The sequence below is a fragment of the Lepisosteus platostomus genome, chromosome 12, assembly GCF_059453375.1.
Source record: "Lepisosteus platostomus isolate fLepPlt1 chromosome 12, fLepPlt1.hap1, whole genome shotgun sequence".
NCBI classification, from domain to species: domain Eukaryota; kingdom Metazoa; phylum Chordata; class Actinopteri; order Semionotiformes; family Lepisosteidae; genus Lepisosteus; species Lepisosteus platostomus.
Window position 1 is genome coordinate 26,355,250 of NC_142622.1, and position 26,476 is coordinate 26,381,725.

General features: G+C 34.5%; 1 protein-coding gene across 4 annotated transcripts in view; it reads right to left on the bottom strand.

Moving 5' to 3' along the window:
• Positions 1 to 26,476, bottom strand: part of LOC148651349 (cAMP-regulated phosphoprotein 21-like) — a 186,407-nt gene that overhangs the window by 143,583 nt on the left and 16,348 nt on the right. For all 4 annotated transcript variants that reach the window (XM_088601526.1, XM_088601523.1, XM_088601525.1 and 1 more), the window contains exons 2-5: positions 7,791 to 7,967; positions 4,017 to 4,247; positions 3,669 to 3,710; positions 595 to 684 (exon numbers count right to left, since the gene is read on the bottom strand). In XM_088601526.1, the coding sequence (XP_088457652.1) occupies positions 595 to 684; positions 3,669 to 3,710; positions 4,017 to 4,211 (327 nt within the window). In that variant the 5' untranslated portion in view covers positions 4,212 to 4,247; positions 7,791 to 7,967. The remainder of the gene's footprint in view (positions 1 to 594; positions 685 to 3,668; positions 3,711 to 4,016; positions 4,248 to 7,790; positions 7,968 to 26,476) is intronic.

Consider the following 26,476-nt stretch of genomic DNA (forward strand, 5'->3'; position numbering starts at 1 on the left):
CTTGTCCATACTGTATGTTATCGTGGTCATCAATGATTGCTGCTTGCAATATTGTCATTATTACAGCTAATGTTGTTATAATCAATGTCATAATATTCCTGACAAGTAGCAAGTGGAGCTTCACTATTGGTTGTGGATCAGTTGTATATTTTTCAGTACATACTGTAAGCATACTGATATTTCAAATAGTATGTCTGTTGAACAGCACATAGAAACACACAATGTCTAAATGTGGTGCAAAAACAACACACTATATAAAGGGAGACAGTTTGAAGAATGGCTTCATTGAAACCTTTCAATTCCCTTCGAACAGATCTTTACAATTCCTTCAGAAATATTGAAATATCAAAGATATATACAGTACTGTTCTGGAACATTAGCATCATTCAGGTAAGACTACTTGTATATATCATCAAGATTCAAAAGCTGTTGTTTTTCTTCTTCTGGCCTTGTCCATTACTATCCAATACAATGGACTAGTCATTAGTGCTTAGTTGGATAAAAATAATTTTCAAAAGTCCTTGTGTGCCCTTGAATGATCATGGCAGGCACCATGTGTGCTGCTGGTGCTTAACAGGAAAAGGGGAGCCATACCTGATTATCCTCAGCACCATCTGTGATTATAGGCAGGGAAGACTCATCACACACAGCAAGACTGCGCACCAGTTTACCTTTTGCTCCTGACTGAAACAAATAAAATGACACATTTACCATTTTCCACCAAGTTAAGGCACAGCTGTGAAATGTGTGCATGTAATAAATTGTTACATCTTGACCGCCCTAAAAATGATTTTTTTACCAAAGAAAAAGAGAAGCTACGCCTTATAGGCTGTATGGTCCCAATAAAAAGCACTGCAGCTAAATTAAGTCCAACTACAGCTGCTTTGGGAAAAAGATAACCCTTGGAAATGTTTCTCACACAAAGCCTCAATAAATAAAATGAATAAATAAATAAAGCTCTGCAGAGTGCTCAAGTAAGTATAAAATAACAAAAGTAATTTAACAGTTATTTAACACACCTGCAAAGAACACTCAGTGAATAAAAGTAAATCAATAAATAATGGGAAAAAAAATATTAATTAAATATCGCAGGAAAGATGCAGGAATATGATTGTCTGATATATAAACACATTTTCCAGGAACTCATTACTGATAGATTATTAAATATTTAAAAATATATTACTTTTCCACTTTGTTTTTATTTCTTACTTCAGTTTTTTAAAGTGAAATAAGGGCCATGCCAAAGTTACCAATCACACTTCCAGGTAATGAATAAAAGAAATGTGGAGTTGTAAAGTGTTCAGAAATTTTAGAATATGAGGACATAACACATTAGGCAGCTTCTACTTTTGACAATCAAATGCACCTGAAAGACCAAATCACTCAATTAAGATAGTCGTACACGTTTCATAAAATGGTTCACAAAATGTTTAAAAACATTCAAGTTAGTTCATGAGGAGATTACATAACAAAACGTAATAACAATAACCTGACAAAATTCTAAAATAAAGCAGTTTATTTTAGTTTGCTTAATTATTTTCTCATACAGTATATCTATACACTTACTGTCAACATACAGAGAGCTTTAATGTGAAACATTTCAAATTTTGGTAAAATGTGACATCTTAAAAATGATAAGTAAATGTGATAAAATAATTTACTCAAGAAGAATGCACAATTCTTAGTCAAATGTATGTGTCAGAATGTTTGGCCTGAGAAAAAGGACTACAGGGATTTTTCTTTTGCAGATCTGACTATTCTCCTTCACAGGTATCATCTATATAACGTCTCATACCACATGAAAAAGACTTTCCTTGTTCTGAGGCCTCTGCCATGGCCCTTACCAATCACGGCCTCCTAATAATCCCCATCTATGAATTGGCTTCATTACTCTGCTCTCCTCCCCACTGTTAGCTGATGTGTGGTGAGCGTTTTGGCGCACTATGGCTGCCGTCGCATCATCCAGGTGGATGCTCCACATTGGTGGTGGTGGAGGGGGGTCCCCATTACCTGTAAAGCGCTTTGAGTGGAGTGTCCATAAAAGCTCTATATAAGTGTAAGCTATTATTATTATTATTATTATTATTATTATTATTATTATTATTATTATTATTACTATTACCAAAAGCTAAAATTATTTCTGCACGAGAAAGGAGAACATCTCTAGAGATCTTTGCACTCAGTATTCCTGCATCTTCACCACACAATTACATTTTATTATCAAATAAAAATTCATACAACAGTTGTGCTACACTGTCATGCTTGTTCAAAACTGCAAATTTGGCTTACGGTCCATTATGATGTTTCCGAACTTTTGTCAGCCAGTATTGTTTACTCAAATGTCACATGCTAAAAAAACAAAATAAAGAGTATCTAAAACTATGTGTGTTTCTTAATAGAAAACTGCTTGATAATTTTCTATTTTTTCACATACAGTATCTAGGAAACAACATTGAATCAGGAACAACTTTAGTCATGTAATCTAATGAGACGATAAAGACATTTAATAACGTTAATGGATAGTTTGTTTAATGTGTTTTAACCACTTTCAATTAGAGATCTATCACTACATTTTCAGTTTTATCCTAACACCTTCCTTATTATCTAGTCCCATGCAGAGACATTCATACTAGTTTTGTACCAATACCAAAAAGGTAATTTTATAGGGTTAAGAAATTTTATACAACACCAAGGACTGCTAACACATTTAGGAAATTCTCTTCTTAAAATCACCTTGTTCAAACTGCTAGCAGATTTGTACAGTATCTCAAAGCCAGTGTTAGCCTATGATGATTGTGAATACTGAACACATTTGTATCAAAGTAAGAAGAAAGCAGAAAATGACATTGTCTCACACCACATTTTCTTTTTGCTATCTTATCTTTAAGAATATAATTACAGAAAAAAAAGAAGATAAAAAAAAGAAACCACATGGTAACAAATATCTGCCCTTCTGTGGTCTTCTGTTCCATATTGAAATGCACAGAAGTCAAATGCTCTGTTACTGTATGTTTTTTTAAGCTGGGTTTATCCGTAATAGCCTTTATTCTTCAAAGCAGTTTACAGGTTTATACTGACAAACTACCAGACTGAGAATAAAAATCGATTCGGTCTAAAGCACTTTTTCTTATGCGCATACATACTTGGGCTGGATAAGTAGCTTGAAATCCATAAAAATAACAGACAATGTAATTATCATTATTTCATCATTTATGTAAGCCATTGGTAAAAAATGGAATGCTACTGAAATGTTTTCTCCTTGAGGCCACTGTTAAACCTCAGCCACTTTACAGCAGAGTTTATCATCTCAAACTGATAAAATTACATCAACAGGAGTATTAAAATGGTAAAAGCTATTGAAAAGTTTCCTGCAGGATCAAGGATATGGTTTACTGGTTTACAGAGCCATGGAAAATACTGTTAGACAGCTAAATGAGCATGACTCCATAAACCCAGTCAAGTCGTAGTTCCTGTACTCTAAATAAGGAAGATGCTTATACACAGTGCATGTTTTTCCGCCTACATGCCAAACAATGATATGCACATACTCAAATACAAAGAGGAATAATAAATCAATGGCAAACGTTGTCATTCAAACACACCCACAAGTATCTTATCTCAGAAAACACACTAGCTTAGCATGCATATACAATAAAGTTTAACCTTACCTTGGGCCTTTTTTTCTGCTGTCCCTGGTAAACCCCTCGTTTCTGTGACAGCAAACAACAAACAGACAAAACTCAGAAGATGAAACTCACACAATGCAACAGAGAGCCAGAAAGCTGATCTGATTCAGAAGTATTTAAAGTACCTAGTTCTACATTATTATTATTAATAATAATAATGGCTTTTCAAGATGATGACTAGCCCTTTCTATTTTTCTCATAAAATACAAGAACTCAAAAGAACTTTTAATTAGTAAAATAAGAAAAAAAAGAGACAGGCTCTGCCAAGAATAGACTGTGAGCCACACAGGACAGATGGAGGCCGTGTTGCTGTCACCTCTCAGTTCTCACCTGCTGTTCCACCCTGGTGTCACTCTGTCTCTCCTCCTTCTCATTCTCCTCCTCCTCCAGGCTTTGAGCTTTAACACTAGTCTGCTTCAGGGAGGATGGGCGGTCCTCACTGTTCTGCTCGCCACCACCACCCACAGGGGCCTCCTGTGCTGCCTCCTCTGTTGCCTCCTGGCTCAGTTTGCCTTGCTCAGACATCCTCAAACCAATTAAACACCAACACTCCGCAGTGACCTAAAGAGTAGGTACATATTAAGATACACAAATAAATAAAGAGAATACATTTATTCTGGAAAAAGACTGTGGACTGGCGATGAAAACATTGCCCTCTCTTTCATGCTTGTGACTGACTTATGAACACATGACACTACATATGAGTTCCAGAGTCCCAGTAATTCAACAGAAAAAGTACTGATTCCCAAAAGTAACAAAAACTAAATCTCGTAGTAAAGCCCTTTGAGGTCAATATTATGCTGGGTATCAAACTGACAGCTCCATTATTAAAATACTAAACTTGCTTTCTGGTCCCTTGTTAAGTCTCACATATTTCAGAAATGTTGCAAGGAAAACCTCTAGGTACGGTAACTCTTAATGAAGATGTTCTTGCAGGAAAGTGATTGTACAGGTACCACAAAGGGTTTTGCTAGATTAGGACATACTGTAACTGTACAGTATATATATATACTGTATATAATAGATGTTGATTTCACATCAAAAGTGAAATTCACATAAATTATTTAATCCTAAATTACTAAAACCTAGAAAACTATTCATCAATATTGTTTTCATTAAAAAAAGAAATCTCATTAAGAAATACTATACACAGCAGATATCTTGTGTTTTTTTTGCAAATAGCAGTCTGTACAGTGTGCATATTTGAGTTATTTCACTGACATATACCCTTCTGTTAAATTTATTATAATTGTAATTAAATGGTGTAATTTAATTAAACATATTATAAAACATTAATTTTAACAAATGTAACAAACTGCGTAATTGTACTGAAAATAAGATGAATAAAAATGTTTCCTTAAAGTTTTCTAAATCCTCCCTTTGTTTTTTTTCTCTTCATACTTTTAATCTCATTTCTAGTGTAAGAATGGAGTAGCACTCTCTTCTATCCAAATGACAAAAAATGCATCTTGCAAGTATGTTCTACAAGCCCATTTTTAGATATTGTAATTAATTTTACTTGTATTCCTTCCCTGACTATGGGTAATCCAAAATTGACTTCTCATGAGGACTTCACCATTCAAGGAAACATAGCAGCTTTGTTTGTACTTTATGATATTAAGATGTTTGGAATTTTGCCTTGTTGACAACATTTAAATTAAATTGATAAAAAATGAAATAACAGGCTTTATTTTGTTTTGCACACTATTTCAGCTGCTTCAGAAAACAATCCGATGATAGTGAATGGATTTGACCAGCATCAGAAAAACAAATGATTCACTGACCTCCATATGGTAGTGTTATTGGCTTCTTGGCAAAGAAAGATTAAATGAAAACAAAATTCAATTATTGCTTCCTTAATTGCATTGTCTGTTTTTGTTCAATGGTGAATTTTGTGTTTTGTTTGAAAGTAAATTTAGGAAAGATGAAATATATCTTATTACCCCCCTATAAAAAAAAGATTTTATGTGCTATCTTCTATCCAAATCTCAAATAATATTAAAATGTGAATTTTAGCACTACCCAAATAGTTATTGTTAAACTACAAGCCCTTTTATAGTATAGTGTACATTTATAACATGTTTGTCCTCTGGTACAACACCACAGATGCTAATGTCAATCAGATACAAGTAAGGCAAACCTTTGGCAAACCTTTCAATGATGTGGTAATGGGCTCAGCAGTGCTGGCGTTCTGGGTTCTGTTCTGTGAAAATTGTCTTCTTATCATTCAACAGAGATCACAGCATCATAAAAGAAATGTGGAGTTTCTACGTGACTATTTGTTAAGACATTCTTGCACAATAAGAAAGATTTATCCTTTGAATAATTAATTTGTATGCCTGTATTAGTGATTTGACTTAGGATTTACATATTACAGATACAAAATAAATATATATACTACTAGATATATATATTCTACTTTCCATTTATTGAATTCTTCAGAGTCATCAATCACTCATCTAATGGGATAAATATGTGAATAGATAGATGGATATAGAGATAATAGACACAGGCTAGTCTTGAATATATGAATACATGAATATGTTTCCAGTATGATGTGTGATATGACAAATCAGAAGAAGAAGTCTCAATAAATAGGCTTCAATAAAATGGATATTTCAAACCATTATCAGAAACTGGAGGTATATTAAAAAGCTATACTTCTTGCAATTGTTTTTGTAAAACCTTGAGCTTCCATGCATTTTTCAGCTATTGTCTATCAATTTGGTGAACTGTGGGACTGGTTATAAAAATTTCATCCTAGGACAAAGGTGTGTGAATTGTGTCCTTGGATGAGCCGCAGATTGGCAAGGATTCGTCATGTCATTCTAATTCGATAAATGTTTCAAATGAAACTGTATTACGTACAGCCTTCATGGTGTGAAAACACAAGAATAAAACCACCACTGACAACATCGTCTTTGTGTGTAATGTGCAGCTTTATTTTAACATTGTGTCTCCTGCCCTTCTATATTGTGTGGCAATCCAAGACATTTTGTGTTACAAGACACCACTGTCATACTCAATTAGCCCTGAAAAAATCAGCTTTTCATCCGTTTTAGTTCCTTTTCTCCTAACAAATGTTCTTTTTGCTTTGTCCAGATGGAAGACATGGTTTCTGACCTCAAATGTCACTTTTTTAAAAATAATGAAGTAATTTATATGATATAACCACATAACAATATCTTATATCTATAATCACTGTTTTTATTCTTTTATTTCTTGTTTAATGGATGTGTAATTGCTTAAGCAACATAAAAACTAAAAAGAGAAGAAAAAATGCACCCTATACTGTTCTGCAGTGTACAGATCTCTATATACTTTTGAATTGAACAAATGAAGACTTTATTATCTTAATATTGCTTACTGTAAGTTTCAAATATATTTTAAAAATATTCTATGATATATAATATATATTGATATCAACATCTAAAGAGTATAAAAATCAATATCTAGAAATCTACATATTTTAAATTTTATAATCCTGTTGTAATCTAAATCATGGTTTATAGGATAGCTGAATTTCCAACTACAATGGAAGACTTTCACAAATATATTTGAAAAATAAAAAGTACTTGACATTTAATTACCTTTATGAATAGTAGATTAACCCAAAAGTATTCACCAATCAAGAACAGTGCTACTGAATAAAAATTGTTGTAAGAGCAGCTACTAAATCTGGGCATCTTCCTTAGATTTAAGCAGCTATCTTTGTGAAACTGTAATTTTATTTAACTATAGAAGCTTATATATCCACTCAATTGTGGACAAACAGTACTATATTTCAAAAAGACAATAAAGAAAATAAATGAAGGATTGTTATCAGCTTATTCAAGTACTTCCGTGCCATTTTAAAAAACATTACAACCATAACTCTATGCATGGGATTTCTGGTTAGTGAACAAATGCATAAACTTAAAAAAAAATAAACAGCACTGACAGAAAATAATGAAAATGTTTACATTGAGATCATGTATACAGCATATTGCTTGAAGAACAGATAAGTTTAGTAAAGTGTTGTTTTCAAGTTAATGTATAGCGACAATTGAAACAGGGCATTTATGTCACTCAAGCTCAGAAATAAAAGGAAATGTTGAATCTTACCTTCAGTGCAGATTTTAGCTGTATTTCTATGAGACTCCAGCTGCTTCTCTAGCTGATGTTGATGAGTAAAATCCTCACGAGTGATCAATGAAAGAGCGAATCCCATGTCCCTATTAACAGTCCAAAAAGCCAACCTTCATTCTTTTCCTACAGACAGCTAGGCAAACCACTGTCATTCTGCAGCAGGAAAAAAATAAAAATGAAAAAAAGAACACAAGAAAGAAATTAAACAAAGCACGCATTAAGGACTAGCCAATGTGTTTCTTTCTGATATTTCAGAACACATTAATGCCCAGCTTCAATCAAATTGGTTTCACAGCTTGATTCAGCTCCACCTGTCTGCTAACTGCCAGATTCCTCATTCCCTAATGAAGGGGGGAGCTAGCTCTTCAAGTTATATTCGGCTCCTACGCAAAGAGCTAGAATTAACAGATGCATTACAAGCTGAAACACTGCAGCCTTAAATTTCAGCCTTTATCTTTTGAATGCAATTTTTAATCTTTGAAATAACAAAAATAAATAGTTATTCTTCAACTCTTAATGTCCTTCTTCATTATTCTATAGTACTTCCCATCTGATAAAAATACATACAGTACACATTTTGCATACTTGCTGGACACAATTATTTATGAGAAAAGGAATTGGCAGACTTATCATTTCATGCTGACATTTGTATGGACTTTACACAGCATGCTTTCTGGACATACTGAAAAGGAGCCAAACTGTATCTCTTCATCCTCCGAGAACATACAGTAATGCAATTTCATTTTCTTAAGCAGAAGACATCTGTCATCATGTTATCGACACAGCCACAGTTTTAAATATCTCAGTTAAAACACACACCCAATGCTACATTTAATCCACTTTTTTCTTACTCAAGATAATTGCTAATTTTGAAAAGTGCAGTTAGTTTGCTTATGTCTCTCCCTAGATTTGCATTTGTAAAAGTGTTTGTCTACCACCAGGAAAAGGGGATCAGAAAACATTGAAAGTTGCCACGTACAGTAAGCATCAGTGAGCCTTAATTGGTCTTCAGTGCTGTAAACATTTTAAAATTAGACCTCCTTTCTTCAGTGAATAACATACATTTTGCAGGCATAATTACTGATTTTTAAAATCCTTCATTGCTCCTATGTAATATTGACATTCAAATACATTTAATAATAAATTAAATTAAATTTACTATTGGTATCAGTTTCATGAAGTAGTATCCCCAAACTTACAAGATTTCAAACATTCAAATGACATGCAGTATTGTTTTTCTGTTAAATCACTTGGTAATTGATTAGAAGGTAACTGAATTGAAGAAACCAGTCTGTGAAATATTTTTTTAAACAGACCATTGTGAATTGAACTTGACTCAATAGAAAATAATCATTTTTTCCACAAGGGTTTAGAAATCAGAAAACTAAGAGTAAACACTTTAAGTACTATAGGCACAAAACTTAGAAAGTGTCCATTAAAACGATTTTATGTCGTGGCATCTAAAACATCATATACTTATGCTGATATCTAACACCTTCACTTGAGATGTCTCGAAAGCATATTGATAGTTTTATTGTATTATAACAGCATATTCAAATAATGCAGTTTCATATTGATTCTGTGATCAATCAGAACACAGGTTTCACTTGTCTGTTACAGCAGTACTGCTAATTCTTAGTCATGGTGCCTTTTAGGACGAGCCCATAAAAACAACTCGCACGAAAGCTAAAACACTTAAAGAAAAAAACTCACTTCCTGCTTTATCTTAACACAGAACCAAGTTCACCGTTTGATACCTCCATAGGTTTCAACTTAGAAGTGTGGAAATTTGCAGAATTCCTGGTGGCAGAAGAAATCAAACCTAGATACTGTGGAAAACCCTTCTTTGTGTTTGCTACATGAAAAGCATTGTCTTGACCTTCACTGTTTTGTGAATTAGATAACACACTGGAAGTACCCTTTCTACTATCTTTCTGGAGTGTGTAAAAATGCGTTGATTAGAGAAGAGATCTACAGTGTCTTCAGTGATCTGTATGACTGTTTTGTAAAATGTTACAAAATAATGAAATCTTGGAGAACAATGACTCAGATTTCAGATGAGCATCCTTTGATCTTCCAATCCTGTTTTTCTACATTCAGGATTAACAATAGGATTAACTACAGTTACAACAATCCAACAGCCTTTGAAGAGAGTACAAATTATATTAATTTTACATTCTAGAAATGGTAATTGGTCAAGTGCAGTATAATGAAAAATAGATAAAGACTGCCTGTTATATGGAATGCGGGACAGTGCATGTGCTTAATCTTAATAAATAAAGATCCTGAGTGGGCAGTCAAACTGTGACTTGAGACAGGGAGTGAAACCAGGGAGATGTAATTGCACTGCAGGACAGAAAGATAAGTGACAGAGCAAGAGTCAGGTTGAGAAGAGCCAGATCAGGTGAGCACTTTAAACAGAGGTAGGCTTTTGTTGTAGGAAGTGCGGAATTTGACCTTTCTTACAGATGCCTCATCCCCAGCATCCCTGCACTGCACAGGAAGTCTTCATCTGTTTTTGCATACACCTGACCAATTTCTGTTATCAGTGTGTTACACTGACAAATAAAAAGAACAGAAAAACATAGGAAAACACTAAAAATGTGCATTACTCTGTCCTAGTCTTAGAAGTGTTTAACTGGGTTAATTTGTAATATGTTGCTTTAGATGTTTCATTCTGGTCTACAAAAAGATGATGCCACACAAGTTTAAGGGTATTAATGATACCTTACAAATTAATAATAGGACTGCTGGTGATGGAAGATGCCAATAATTATATCTAGGGTTGTACAAGCATACCTTTAAATACCACAAGAAATGAAGTCCACAAGCTGCAAAATTAAGGAGGTACTGAAATGTAGTTATAAAAAATTGCAGATTACATCATTAGTTAATTCAATTATTTATCAAGCATTTATCAAGCATGTAGTTCAGACAGGTTTTTAATACATCAATATCAATGGTAGTGAACACACATACTATAAGTAATCACACATACTATAAGTAATCTGTTTTGACTGAATAAGCAAATAACGTAATATACAGTATACAATCACTTTTCCACATTGCTAGATTCTTGTAATTTAATGACATAATATTTTTGTGAACTAATTTCAGTTACGATAAAGGAAGTGATCGCAGATACAGTATGTTACAGAAAAAAACCCAAAAGCAAGCTATTGAAATCATATTCCTGATCTCTTAGTGATTTGAAAAGAAACCAGAAAAATAAGTTAGATTAATAAAAGTCAATTCTTAATTTATTCTAAATAAAAAGCTAAACCTTCGGTGATCCTCTCAACTAACAGTTATGAAGGGTGAAATGCCCATTTTTCACTATTTCAGATTGATTAATAAGTGAATTAGTGAAAGCCATTTCACTACATATTCTTGTAAATTTAAAGAATATAATATTTTATGACTGCAGTATCGTCTGACCTATGTAGAGCAGTATTAATGCCTTCTAAATCAAACTGCTGAAGAAACACCTGGCTAAAGCAACCTTTCAGAGAAGTGTTGTTAGGAGTGAGCATACAGTATCAATCACCGGGAAAAAGCCAGAAGATTACATGGTTGAGTGAAAAAAATACTTTAAAACGTGTAAATGGAAGATATTGATAAACTAATCAGTTTTAATATGCATGTTTACATTTTCCATTAAAATGGCTAACTTAATACATTTACTCTACACCCATCTGTCCTTCTTGTATAAAATGGATTTAAAATATAACTACAGTACAAGATAGGATAATTGTGGGAGACAAATATTCCACTGAAAGAAATTTCATCATAATAAAAATTCCAATAAATCCCTCACACTTGCTAGATACATTTTTAGCTTGCTTCTCCAAACAACATACACTTGTTCCTGTTTATACAGCTGGGTGCTCTACTGAAGCAATCTTGAAGCACCTTGCTCAAAAGCACAACAGTAGTGCCACCTTGGATGTGAATCCACAACATTTAATAGAAGGTTAAGTGAGGGGAAAGTGATAAATGTGCCTCTCCAAATTCTGATGTTCATGAAATTATGAAAGTGCCAATGAAAGAACTCACCAATATTGATATTTATTATCTTACTTTTGTTTTCTAATTGCCACAATATTTTCAGATCACAACAAACAGAAATGTCCGCTACAATTTTTCTCATTCGTATATTAATGAGAATATATATATTCCATTCTATACTGAATGTTGCCAAGTGGTTAAAAGTAGATTTTAAGATAGCAGTCAAATTATGCAACACATTTATTTAGTTATTATTTCTACAGTTTGCCTAAATAGAAACATTCCTTACAGAAAATGAAATGTTATCTTTTTGTTCCAAAATGACATATTATCCTTTTGGATCACACATAAACTGTGGGATACTGATCAGATAACTATGGTAAAACAAATATACAATAGCAAAAATAAAGCAAAAATAAAAAATTAGATCTCATTACACAATTGTGTTGCTTAAAAGGACAAATGCTTCAATACTGCATATCATTGTATATAGAGGTCTTTGAAATGTCCCTCCACGTGTGCATTATTTTAACAGGAAACTTGATATGAATAACCTTAAGCCTCTCGAGCATGAAAACAGGTCAGTTTATGTCTAAAGATTTCATAATCAGATAATGACTTTGTCTCCACGTGGGATAATTAATGCAAAATTCAAACACCTACTCATCAGTTGCTTTCTCCAGATTGCAAGAACATCCCAAATGATACAAATTAAACTCCAAGGGTTGCTCTTTCTCCTGTGGGCAACTCATTTTAATGTGAGGCAAGATTATTAGAAGATCCATGATATTTAATAATGGGGTCATGAAGGAATCGAAGGATGAGACAAAGAATAACCAAAGCAAATTATAGAAAAGCAACGGTTATTATAATATGGAAAAGACATACTGTACATATTTCTTAGTAACTAAAAAGTACAGCAATGAACTGAGAGTCACTATTGTTATTAGGCTTTGTGTAATAATCTGTGTAACAATAGCAATAATATAAACTATGTAACATTTTATATTAAAATACATATACATCTATCTGATAAAATATCTAATTAAGAAACACATCTGTAAATAACTATTCTAAACAATATGACATTTTGTTAGTCACTTTTATCCTACTTAATGAAGTATGTAACCCAATGTTACATATCCTGGATCTTGGGAAGCCAAAGCATTACACATTGTATAGGTAATTCAATATTCTCAAAAGTTGCCTAATTGAGTCAGTAATTAATTAAATTAAATAACTTGGAGCTCAGGAACAATGCAAACCAGAAAGCCACATAGCTCTCCAGGACCAGGAGGGAGTATTACTAATCAAAATATAACGAGAAGAAGTGTAAATTATTATAACATTCAGTCTTTTATTTCTACAAGAGTGAGGTTCAAAGAAAGACAAAACTCACATCATAATTCTACTGTTAATGCAGGTCTTTAGTACTGCATATTTGATAGAGAGGTATCGGTATGTTCACAAAAGATGAGAGGCATGTGTTGCTTAACTAAATTGCATCTTAATTGTATTTTAGCTAATTCCATCAACTCAATCAAATTATAAATCTACACTTTTGCAATTTTGTTGTTATGGTATGTCATTTTTTTTCTGCACCAATATTAAAATTACCAATAATGTACTCATTTAAATTTTTTTTTGTTTACCAAATATTTAAAATTGCCACTTGCTTTGTTGAACTTTAATGCTTTTCTGAATTTTCTTACCATCTAAATAGATGCTTATACTCTATCTGATACAAAGATTCTTTGGTTTTTGAGTAAAAACATGTAATTCACACTAGTCTATCTGAGAAGCACAGGATGTATACAGTAGTTGAGTGGGAAAAAAAAGGACCAATCTCCTCTTGGATAGCGTCCATTGCAGGGCTGTGTAGAAAGGCACAATAATTAATACTGTATAACCTGGCCCGTATGTCTTTTGGAGGTCCGAGGAAACCCCCCAGAAAGATGCAGAAGACTTACAAATGCCACAGAGATAGATCAAGGTCGTAATCAATCACATGATACATAACCTAGAGCTGGAAAGCAGCAACACGATCATCCACATCATTATGCCACTCCCACTATCATTAGTACAGCATTATACTGGTGAATATCAGTAATACTAATAGATACCTAAATAATACCAACAAATTGCAAAAAAAAAACATATCCAGATACATTTACTTGTTCAAAATTTGTTTCAGTATAGTAAATCATCATGATATGTACGAAAAATAACATATAAAACTTGAGCATGCAAATTAAATCTAGAAAATGTATGGAGGGGCATGACATTGAAAAAAAAAACACTTAAAATGACTGCAATTGGCTTTTAATCAACTCCCATTATGTTTATCTTTAAAAGAAAGTGTTTTTAATATGCTCTCTTTAATCTTTGTTTTAATTTTTAACCAAGGGTTCACCTCTTAAAATCAGCTCTGTCTTATGATTTCAGTAAGATCCGTAACTGCAAAGTTAAGATATATCAATTTTTTAATTCCATCATTACTTGTATGCTTCAAGGCATGTTTAATGAATCTCTGAATACCTTATGCACAGTCAATAAATAGGATTATTCAACTGAAATATTTTACTTTCAGAATTTCAGAACTATTTAAACCTTTATTTCACCAATATTAGTAAAGAACAGGAATAGGTGGCAATGACTGTTTAAAGGTATGCTGTTTTTTAAATATACTTGTATTAAATACACAATTATATTTGTCCTTCAAGCAAGTGAACAATCAACCAGCAAAATAAAACTACAATTAAAATAGGGAGATTGTAGTATTGTGAAAATGTATTGGATAACTGTAATCTGTGATTTCTTTTGCAAAAACACAATTCATTTACTGCAGAATTCAATTACTGCAGAATTCCAGTCTCATCTTATATGAAACAAAGTCAAAATGATCTTCATTTGAACATCTTTTTCTGTTTTAAATTATAGTTTCTTGGAAAAGTAAATGAAGTCCAGTTATCTTTTTTTACCAGATGGAATATCTTTACAATACTAAAATCTCATTCCAACTGTTTTGTGAAAATATCCAAAACCAAACTTAAACCAAAAGCTTAATGAATAATATAATTACTGGCTATGCATATTAAAACATAATGATATGCTAAAAATTAGTGCAATGTTAAGGTAATCAAAAACTTTGGACAATGTGTAATTTATATATATAGTTTATTGTAAATATCTACAGTATATATAACTAATAAAGTATGTACTGTCTAATGTTTTTTATATTATTTTATATTACTACCATCAGCTAGTATTTATTAACCCCAGTGAGACAAAGAACAGAAAGGTTTTTATACTTACAGAACAAAATACTACGTAGCTAAAAATAAAATCAAATTTTCAAGCTGAATTGAAGCTCAACGCTAGATCTGTTTAATGGTAATAGAAAACACATAATTATTTCATGCATTAATTATGTCATGCTCGCCCTAGCCTTGACGCACCCTTCAGTTACATCACCTTCCAACCTGTTAAATGTCATGGAAACCAATTGACAGGAGACTTAGATCACCTGGAGACAATTTACAAGTACTTCCATTCCAGGTGATTCAGAAGTTAAAAACTCAGATCTGATAGAGAGGGCTCTGTCATAAAGTTAATTCTCTGAGCCCTTCAAGTCCTTATTCCTATTTTACCTAATTATTGCTAAGCACAATCAATAAATTTTGTGATAACATTGCTTTGCTTGGATTCCTGACCTCTGCTGTGTTGCTTGTTTTGTATTTTCTCTCAGTACTTTATTCTCTCTTTGTTCTTTATTTGGTTTCTTTTTTTTCTTTCTGCTCACTACGCTTGCACCCTCTTTGTGTCTCTACAGTTTGTACTTGGATTCTTTTTTCATCCTTGCTACTGTGTTTTCCTTGATTTGACCCATGCTTTGCTGGACCACAACTACAATCAAGTAATCCAAGTAATCCCCTTTGTGCTTTACCTGTGTTTGTGTTTCACCACCTGCTTCGACCTCTACCTGCTTGACCATGATCTTGGACTCTGTGTATTTCCTAGTTTCCTGTCTTGTCACAGCACATTTGTCTACGCACACTGCTGCACTTCCTTGAGTCCCAATCTGGCTACAGCACCAGGTCACCTGTGTATTCAGCACTGCTGCCTGCACAGTTCCCAGTGTATATGTTCGGTGTCTGCGCAGTTCCCTGTCTGCATGCTGCTTGAAGGTTTCCGACTCAGCCGCCTCTTGCCCAATACTAAGGATCTTGCTATGGCTTATAGATCTGCTGCTAGTCCAACCTTAGCAGCGGATTGTTACCAATTATATTTTGTATACCTAAAACACCTTTTACTGATTCAATGTGCAAAAAAAAGTCCTGTCCATAGTTACTTTGTTACTGTGAGGTTATTCTTGGACAGCTACCAAATTATGCCTTTCATAAATGTTGAGGGTTTTGCATCCACCCTCTAGTTTAAGTGAGGTACAATGTTGTCATTTTCAGTCTGAGGCTCACATCAGGTGATAAGTGCAATCAATAATTTTGTGATAACACTTCATGGGCTTAGGATCCCCACAGCTAAGCAGCTGCCTGGCTGTTCACTCACATTACTTACAAGCTATGCTCAGTATGCCATACAATTATAAAATCTTCCTTTGAACTATTTGTGAATTGTAACTGGAGCTCAATCTTACCTTTCCTGTTTATATGCAAAGATTGTGGTGCTGGACATTCTATTATCCCTCATAGAAGGCTTTAAAGGTGCATTTTCTATTATCTTGCATGACCTAAACAAATGGCTACAAATAAGCTACCAGGAAGTTTAAAGAAGAATATTTAATGTACTAAATATTTAAAGTCTAAATGTCCTGCTGATAAATAGGTTTCATATTCAAATTGCATGATACTTTTAAAAAAACTGCTTCTAATCCAGATCTGGAATTTTCAGATCTCTTAAGCTTGCTTTTTTCATATGCTCCAAAAGCACATAGTGTTATGATTCTTATGTTTGTAACTGTAATACAACTAAAAGTAGTTCTCTTATGGAAGTGCAATATCCTTTTTTTTACATAATTATAATAAGCAATCAATCTAGATCATATAGAAACATTTGTTCTTTTTTAAAAGTTTTCATAAACCAGCAAACATAATTTCTATAGGAGATACATGTATCCTCTAACCATACAATGACTGCATTGGTAAGCAAGCCCAGGTAGTCTCTCCCATGACACTCAGAGGAAATTCATACTGAATTGCCATCAGAAAGGCTAACCAGAAAGAAACAAGACAATGTGAGCCAAGCTCACAGTAATGTGTAGCATGCTGTAACCAACAAGCAATTGACTGAAGCTGCCAACAATTTCAAGAAAATTGGTAAAACAGAAATAAATAAATAACTTGTACTAAGAGCTAAAAAATATTTTTGCCAATTAGTTTGATTTTTAATTCTAATGAGTTCAGGAGTTTGTGAAGCCAAAATTCACTTTATGCTTAATATTTAAGTAAATATGGATTTATGAGTTCTAAATAACTAAATAACACAAATATAAACAAAATGATAACACCTTGCAAAAAATGACAGTGTAGTCGGATGATTAAAATTGCTTTGACTCTTTATGTATTCCCAGATATTTTGCGGTTATATTCCAGAAGGTTATCCGCCAATGGGAAATAATGCAGTCAAAAATAAATGAGATGCACTGCAAGCAGGGAGTACTAAAAGCTTTATTGGCAGAGGAAAGCAACTGCAGTATTAAAGAACATTTAATTTTACCCAGTTTTTGGCTCAAATCTCCTTGAAGGTTCTGCTATAACTTGTTGTCTCCATGGCCACTGTAGCAGAACAGCATTTTTTATATACTCACATGCTCTAAAGTTTTCCACTATTTGTAGTGCCCAGTATATGTTTTATCTATGTATGCTTGTTAAATGAAATCCCCATGATCTACAGTGTCTTGCAAAAGTATTCACCCCCGTTTCACATTTTTTTGTGTTACAGCATGGATCCATGATGTATTTAACTGAGAATTTTTGCCACGCATCAACATGAAGTACTCTATAATGTCAAAGTGAACAAAAAAAAAATCCAAACAATTTACTTAATTAAAAATAGTATTCACACCCTTGCTTTGACATACCTAAATTACCTCTGAAGTAACCAACTCTTTTCTCCAAGTCACATAATTACTTGACTGGAGTCCACCTGTGTGCAGCTGAGGTGTTTCACATGATTTCAGAATAAATACACCTGTGTCTGGGAGCTTCCAACTTAGTTCATGCATTTCCAAGGAAACACTACACCATGAAGACCAAGGAACATTCCAAGCAGATCCGAGACAAGGTTCTTGAAAAATACCAGTCAGGCCAAGGATATAAGAACATTTCCAAGACATTGAATATACCTCGAAGCACAGTGAAGTCCATCATTAAAAAGGTGAGAAAATATGGAACAACTGTGAATCTGCCCAGAACTGGTCATCCTCCAAAACTGACTCTGAAGGAGTCTCCATGTCTCCATGACAGAGATGGGAGAAGATGTGCATGAGACAACAATAGCACGTACAGTACACTTCATAAATCTGGCTTGTACGGAAGAGTGGCAAAAAGAAAGCCTCATATCACATCTCGGCTGGAGTTTGTCCAAAGGCATGCGAGAGACTCAACAGTTTGGAGGGAAATTCTATGGTCTGATGAGACCAAAATTGAACATTATATTTGGCGCAAACCTAACACAGCACATCACACTGAGAGCACCAGCCCTACAGTGAAGCACCGCGATGGCGGCATCATGCTCTGGGGATGCTTCTCTGCGGAATGGACGGGAAAACTCAAAGATGAAAGATAAAATGGATGGAGCTAAGTACAGATGCAGCCATTCAAAGCGCGCGGTACAGACACGTACCGGAGGTAATTGGCTACGGCGTCGTGCATCGTGACGCGCGATGACGCAAAATACCGCGGTGCGTGATTGGTTGACCGACAGGGGCACTCGTGGTCCGTTGGTCTGTTGTAGAAAGACTTACTGTAAACGTCTTTACTGTGCCCGTTGTAGATATTGAATTTTACCACTGAAGGGAAATCTTAGTAGCTGAGCATAAAAAGAATAGGAGCATACTGTAACGCGTGTGAAGGCCATAAACGATATTAATTTTGGAACATAAACATACAGTATATAGCTGGTCTTGGTACTTTAAAGAAAAAAATACACACCAGTATTCCATTTCTCCCTAAACATTGTAAGCTTCGAAGTCTTTAACTAACGTGATACCGGAGTCAACAAGCATACTTTTAGAATTTGATTAAAAGGGAATATAATATGGAATCGCGTATCTCAAGAATTTAATAACGGTATGATTATATCCGTGTACTGCGACAGGGCTGTGTAGGGCTGTTTCGCCTGCCTGTTCATGTGAGCTGTCTTGTAGCCTACTGGTCTAGGTGCATAACTACCAACTGGCAGGTTGTGTGTTCGAATCCAGCTGGTGCTGGACTTTTCATTTTTATTTATTTATTTTTTAATCGCGTAACATAAACATATTACTGTATGCAAACTGTACTGTATACAGTATGTATATGTATATTTAATGTCTTAACTGTGCCCGTTTAAGTATTGAATATTCATATCTAATTTTACCACTGAAGGGAAATCTTAGTAGCTGAGCATAAAAAGAATAGGAGCATACTGCAACGCGTGTGAAGGCCATAAACAATATTAATTTTGGAACATAAACATACAGTATATGGCTGGTCTCGGTACTTTAAAGAAAACATACACACCAGTATTCCATTTCTCCCTAAACATTTTAAGCATCGAAGTCTTTAACTAACGTGATACCGGAGTCAACAAGCATACTTTTAGAATTTGATTAAAAGGGAATATAATATGGAATCGCGTATCTCAAGAAATTAATAACGATATAATTATATTCATGTTGCAAAAGAACTGCAACGGACATAAAAACTCCCTTGCTTTTAACAGAGCGTTCCATAATTTCTAACTACGAAAATGCCAGGTGAAAGGATTTGTAAACATATTTTGTTAAAGCAAGTCAGTTTTTTCCGCAACACATAAAATACATTTTTCCAAGAAAGTTTAGCCTTTGTCACTAATGAAACCACTAAATAAAGACATAAATATAGAAATCTTAAGATTTGTTTTATTTAATGTTGGTAGCAGGATGAACTGTCAGAGTGTATATTTTGTCGCAGAGTTGCTGCAAGATGTTAACAGTGAAAAAGGTATTTAGAAATGAGTTATTTCAAGATGAAAAAGAAAACATACACGAAACATGGTTTCATTATGACCAGAATCGGTCTTGAGATATTTTTAACTTGATTTACAGTATTTGAGAGGTATGTCTTAACACCGATACTACAGTGCTTAAGTACTGCTCACATATATGTTTCTAGGTTTATATTATGCATTTCATACGGTCAAATTACTTTTGAGCAATAAGAAGCGCGAAACGGTATGCGTTTTAGTTTCGTTTTGTGCTGGGACCCGTGGATTGATTAGAGATATCAAGTACATACAAGTCATTTTTTAAATGTTGTAGTTCGTCTTGAAAAAATGTTACGAGTACATCATCTATCAACAATTACACAGGTTCTGTTTCCATATTGTGGATTTTGGTTACGTAATATTATTTTCTAGATTTCACATTGTGAATATATGATTTGGGCAAACAGAGCCGCAAAGAAGTACATTATTGGTTGTTGTTTTTTTTTTTGCAGTTTTATCTAGAACAAGCGATGCTTAAACCTTTGTCTGATTCTTGTGAAACTATCCACACGACAGTTACACTACCTAGGAGTTGACTTCAGTGATGTCACTGATGGGATGTTTCTAAAAATCCATCCTCTGTAAAACGTCTTCTCTAGTTGTCCTGCATATGTATTCGCTAATGAAGCTGTGTGTTCTGAGCCTGGATCTCTACATTTCTGTATGAACCAGCTTAGAGGGCTAAAGACAGCTTGTGTTTAAATTGAGTGTAAGGCAATTTATGCTTCTAAAGTCAAGGTCAGCATTTATTATCGTACTGTGCTGTAAACTTGTTCTGTGCCAAGTCACATTATTTTATAGCGTTTTTATAGCGTTATCAAATCCGGTGGCGCTGTGTGTTAGTTTCCTGACTCCCATGTCACATGGTCTGTGATTGAAACTTGTAAAACCGGTTTAATTCGTCAAAGCCAGCACTCTTCAGGTGTGAGGGTCTTCTGCTCAGAATGAAACGCTAAAATGTAATGTAGGCTCTGAATGGGTTCAATTATGATTTGGGCTTGATTAAGGTCGCTGCCTTTCATCTAAAACCCTACTTGAATCCTTCTAAACTAAACACCAGTGTTAGTGAGTTCTAAATAAAGAGGTATCCAGGTAACAGTGAAACGGGCGGACAGTCTGGGGAGATCGCCCGTTTTCCATGTAAAAAGTTCCCTGGTTCCGCACCCCTTGGTGTTTCTCTCGCTCTCTCTCGGGTCACCTGATCATAAGCTCGAAAGATTTGAGTGCTTTGTGTATATTCTAATGGTAGTGGGGGCAGGGTGTGTGGGAACAGGTTTGGTTGAAATTGCATTGGAGATCTATGTTCTTCACACCTGAAACATTTTCTCTGAAAGCATTTTCTTCGCAGTTTAACCGATCTTGTTACAGCATGTTACAGTTTACTATTATTAACCATATTAATTTTAAGTGCTTAATGTAAAATCTTGTAAAAATATATTTTCATTGTTCAAATATACATTAAGTCTGACTATCATATAATAAGTTAAATACAAAACTAAAGAAAAATAGGGTTAAATATAATTCAAAATATTTTGCTAACAATGTTAACTGTTTATGAATAATAAAATGTATTAACTAAGGAGTAGGATGGCACAGTTGTTAGTATGTTTTTTGTTTTGTTTCTTTTTCATAAATACAACAGTAGTACCTGATGTCTCAGTGGCTTTCAAAATTAAATTATGCATGCAAACCTGTGAACTAGAAAGATAACTAAGATATCCATCCATTATATTCCATAATATCCATGAAATATATGGCGCTGAAATATGTGTGACGCAGTGGTGGCCTGACACGGTGAGGTGCCCTGGCAGCTGTATGATGCAGTGGTGGCCTGGCACGGTGAGGTGCGCTGGCAGCTGTGTGATGCAGTGGTGGTCGGGTATCTAGAGGTGCACTGGCAGCTGTGTGTTGTGACGCAGTGGTGGCCTGGCACGGTGAGGTTCGCTAGCATATAATGAATATATTTCCATGGATATAAAACAACTGTTATTATTGATCACCGAATTATTGTACTTGACATGACTTCATTCAGCCTTTCCTGAACGTCTATGACAGGCAGAGAGAGTGCTGTTTCTGGTGCGATCTTTTGCAGCTGACATTTCACTGTTTTAAACGAACAAGAAATTAGATTGCTCATAAATCACTTATTCTATATAAACACAGCATAATTGCCCTCCGAAAATCCTCTTTTTCTTGTTCGTTTTAGAGACCTTGATCGAAACTGATTTTAGATGTCAGAAAGGATTTATTTTCTCTGTATTTCCTACATTGCTTTGTCGAGATTTTAACTTTATATCTAACTTTATATCTAGGCTCAGATTTCAACTCTAGATCGTACAGTGATTAATAGCAGTAAATACTGATGTTTTGCGCCCTCCTACCACAAAAATATATGTTTAAAAAAATGTCATGTTCCCATAAAAAAGTCATGCCTTGGAGTATAGACCCCCAAAGGAATGCCATAGACTCAAACTGCAAAATAAACACATACAAAAAGAAAGTATTTGTATTGTAATTGCAAATCCTGGTACTGTATGAGTGATTGGTATGACTTTCCTCATTACAAATCTCTTATTAGAATTTAAATTTCTCTGTAACTCCAGGTCAGAACAGAGAAAATGTAACTGCCTTAAGGAGTTTACGATTATGAAAAATAGAAGGATAAGCATGATACGTATGTCTTCTGTCATTTTCTAAGTCATGTTACTGAGCACCAAATCTTATTGAGAATATGAATCCATTTAAGGTTTATACCATTAAAGTAACGGTTTCTCCAATCTGAAAATGTTTGTACCAGACTTTTTTGAGGCCTGTTTAATTGTGTCTGAAGTCTGATGTTGTAAATTTTATTGTTAAAAAGATCCATGAAAATGTCACTACTAAAGTTAGCTGGTACTGTTGGTATTGTAAGTGGCAAGTAGAGCTCATATTTTAGATTTTGTGTAGTTGCTAGCGTTGAACTGTGTGTTGGATGCACATGAATTGAAGGAATGGGCAAACATAGCTGATGCGGATCCACAGAGCCAGCATATTAAGATGTTTATAATTAGAGGCAATTTGTTTAAATAACTAGGTATGGATACTGATGTGCAAGAGAGGTGGAAAGGCTGTTTCCTTAAGCCAGCACTATAAAATATTTTATTCTCAGTGAGATGCTGCCATTTCATAGTGGGTTTCTAACACTGTGTATAGTTCCATCCGCACAGTGCCTTTACTTCCATTTCTAATCTCTTTATCCAGTACAGAGGATTTGGAGCCTATCCCAGTAAGCAACGGACACAAGGCAGAATACACCCTGGACATAGCGCCAGTCCATCACAGGACAGACAGACACAAACACACACACACCAGGGCCAGTTTTCCCATAAACCAATTAACTTACCAGTATGTTTTGGAGTGCGAGAGGGAGTCATATCACACATATGGAGAAAAACCATGTAACCCAGAGAGAACATGTAAACCCCACACACACAGGATGGCAGGAATTGAACCTAGGACCCCAGTGCTGCAAGACAGCAATGCTAACCACTTTGCCACCATTATAAATGGATGGATATCTTAGTTATCTTTCTAGTTCACAGGTTTGCATGCATAATTTAATTTTGAAAGCCACTGAGACATCAGGTACTACTGTTGTATTTATGAAAAAGAAACAAAACAAAAAACATACTAACAACTGTGCCATCCTACTCCTTAGTTAATACATTTTATTATTCATAAACAGTTAACATTGTTAGCAAAATATTTTGAATTATATTTAACCCTATTTTTTCTTTAGTTTTGTATTTAACTTATTATATGATAGTCAGACTTAATGTATATTTGAAGAATGAAAATATATTTTTACAAGATTTTACATTAAGCACTTAAAATTAATATGGTTAATAATAGTAAACTGTAACATGCTGTAACAAGATCGGTTAAACTGCGAAGAAAATGCTTTCAGAGAAAATGTTTCAGGTGTGAAGAACATAGATCTCCAATGCAATTTCAACCAAACCTGTTCCCACACACCCTGCCCCCACTACCATTAGAATATACACAAAGCACTCAAATCTTTCGAGCTTATGATCAGGTGACCCGAGAGAGAGCGAGAGAAACACCAAGGGGTGCGGAACCAGGGAACTTTTTACATGGAAAACGGGCGATCTCCCCAGACTGTCCGCCCGTTTCACTGTTACCTGGATACCTCTTTATTTAGAACTCACTAACACTGGTGTTTAGTTTAGAAGGATTCAAGTAGGGTTTTAGATGAAAGGCAGCGACCTTAATCAAGCCCAAATCATAATTGAACCCATTCAGAGCCTACATTACATTTTAGCGTTTCATTCTGAGCAGAAGACCCTCACACCTGAAGAGTGCTGGCTGTGACGAATTAAACCGGTTTTACAGGTTTCAATCACAGACCATGTGACATGGGAGTCAGGAAACTAACACACAGCGCCACCGGATTTGATAACGCTATAAAAACGCTATAAAATAATGTGACTTGGCACAGAACAAGTTTACAGCACAGTACGATAATAAATGCTGACCTTGACTTTAGAAGCATAAATTGCCTTACACTCAATTTAAACACAAGCTGTCTTTAGCCCTCTAAGCTGGTTCATACAGAAATGTAGAGATCCAGGCTCAGAACACACAGCTTCATTAGCGAATACATATGCAGGACAACTAGAGAAGACGTTTTACAGAGGATGGATTTTTAGAAACATCCCATCAGTGACATCACTGAAGTCAACTCCTAGGTACTGTAACTGTCGTGTGGATAGTTTCACAAGAATCAGACAAAGGTTTAAGCATCGCTTGTTCTAGATAAAACTGCAAAAAAAAACAACAACCAATAATGTACTTCTTTGCGGCTCTGTTTGCCCAAATCATATATTCACAACGTGAAATCTAGAAAATAATATTACGTAACCAAAATCCACAATATGGAAACAGAACCTGTGTAATTGTTGATAGATGATGTACTCGTAACATTTTTTCAAGACGAACTACAACATTTAAAAAATGACTTGTATGTACTTGATATCTCTAATCAATCCAAGGCTCCCAGCACAAAACGAAACTAAAACGCATACCGTTTCGCGCTTCTTATTAGTTGCTCAAAAGTAATTTGACCGTATGAAATGCATAATATAAACCTAGAAACATATACGTGAGCAGTACTTAAGCACTGTAGTATCGGTGTTAAGACATACCTCTCAAACACTGTAAATCAAGTTAAAAATATCTCAAGACTGATTCTGGTCATAATGAAACCATGTTTCGTGTATGTTTTCTTTTTCATCTTGAAATAACTCATTTCTAAATACCTTTTTCACTGTTAACATCTTGCAGCAACTCTGCGACAAAATATACACTCTGACAGTTCATCCTGCTACCAACATTAAATAAAACAAATCTTAAGATTTCTATATTTATGTCTTTATTTAGTGATTTCATTAGTGACAAAGGCTAAACTTTCTTGGAAAAATGTATTTTATGTGTTGCGGAAAAAACTGACTTGCTTTAACAAAATATGTTTACAAATCCTTTCACCTGGCATTTTCGTAGTTAAAATTATGGAACACTCTGTTAAAAGCAAGGGAGTTTTTATGTCCGTTGCAGTTCTTTTGCAACATGAATATAATTATATCGTTATTAATTTCTTGAGATACGCGATTCCATATTATATTCCCTTTTAATCAAATTCTAAAAGTATGCTTGTTGACTCCGGTATCGCGTTAGTTAAAGACTTCGATGCTTAAAATGTTTAGGGAGAAATGGAATACTGGTGTGTATGTTTTCTTTAAAGTACCGAGACCAGCCATATACTGTATGTTTATGTTCCAAAATTAATATCGTTTATGGCCTTCACACGCGTTGCAGTATGCTCCTATTCTTTTTATGCTCAGCTACTAAGATTTCCCTTCAGTGGTAAAATTAGATATGAATATTCAATACTTAAACGGGCACAGTTAAGACATTAAATATACATATACATACTGTATACAGTACAGTTTGCATACGGTAATATGTTTATGTTACGCGATTAAAAAATAAATAAATAAAAATGAAAAGTCCAGCACCAGCTGGATTTGAACACACAACCTGCCAGTTGGTAGTCACGCACCTAGACCAGTAGGCTACAAGACAGCTTGCATGAACAGGCAGGCGAAACAGCCCTACACAGCCCTGTCGCAGCACACGAATTCTTTAGATACGCGATTCCATATTATATTAGCAGAAAAGCTTAAAACTACCACTTTTTCACACGCTATTTCACATGCTAGTTAAATACTTCGATGCTTAAAATCGTTAGGGAGAAATGGAATACCGGTGTGTATTTTTCCTTTAAAGTGCCGATTCCTGGAATCTGACTGGCTGACACCCCTCTGAAGTGGTTCCATAAAATCTGGTATACGGAA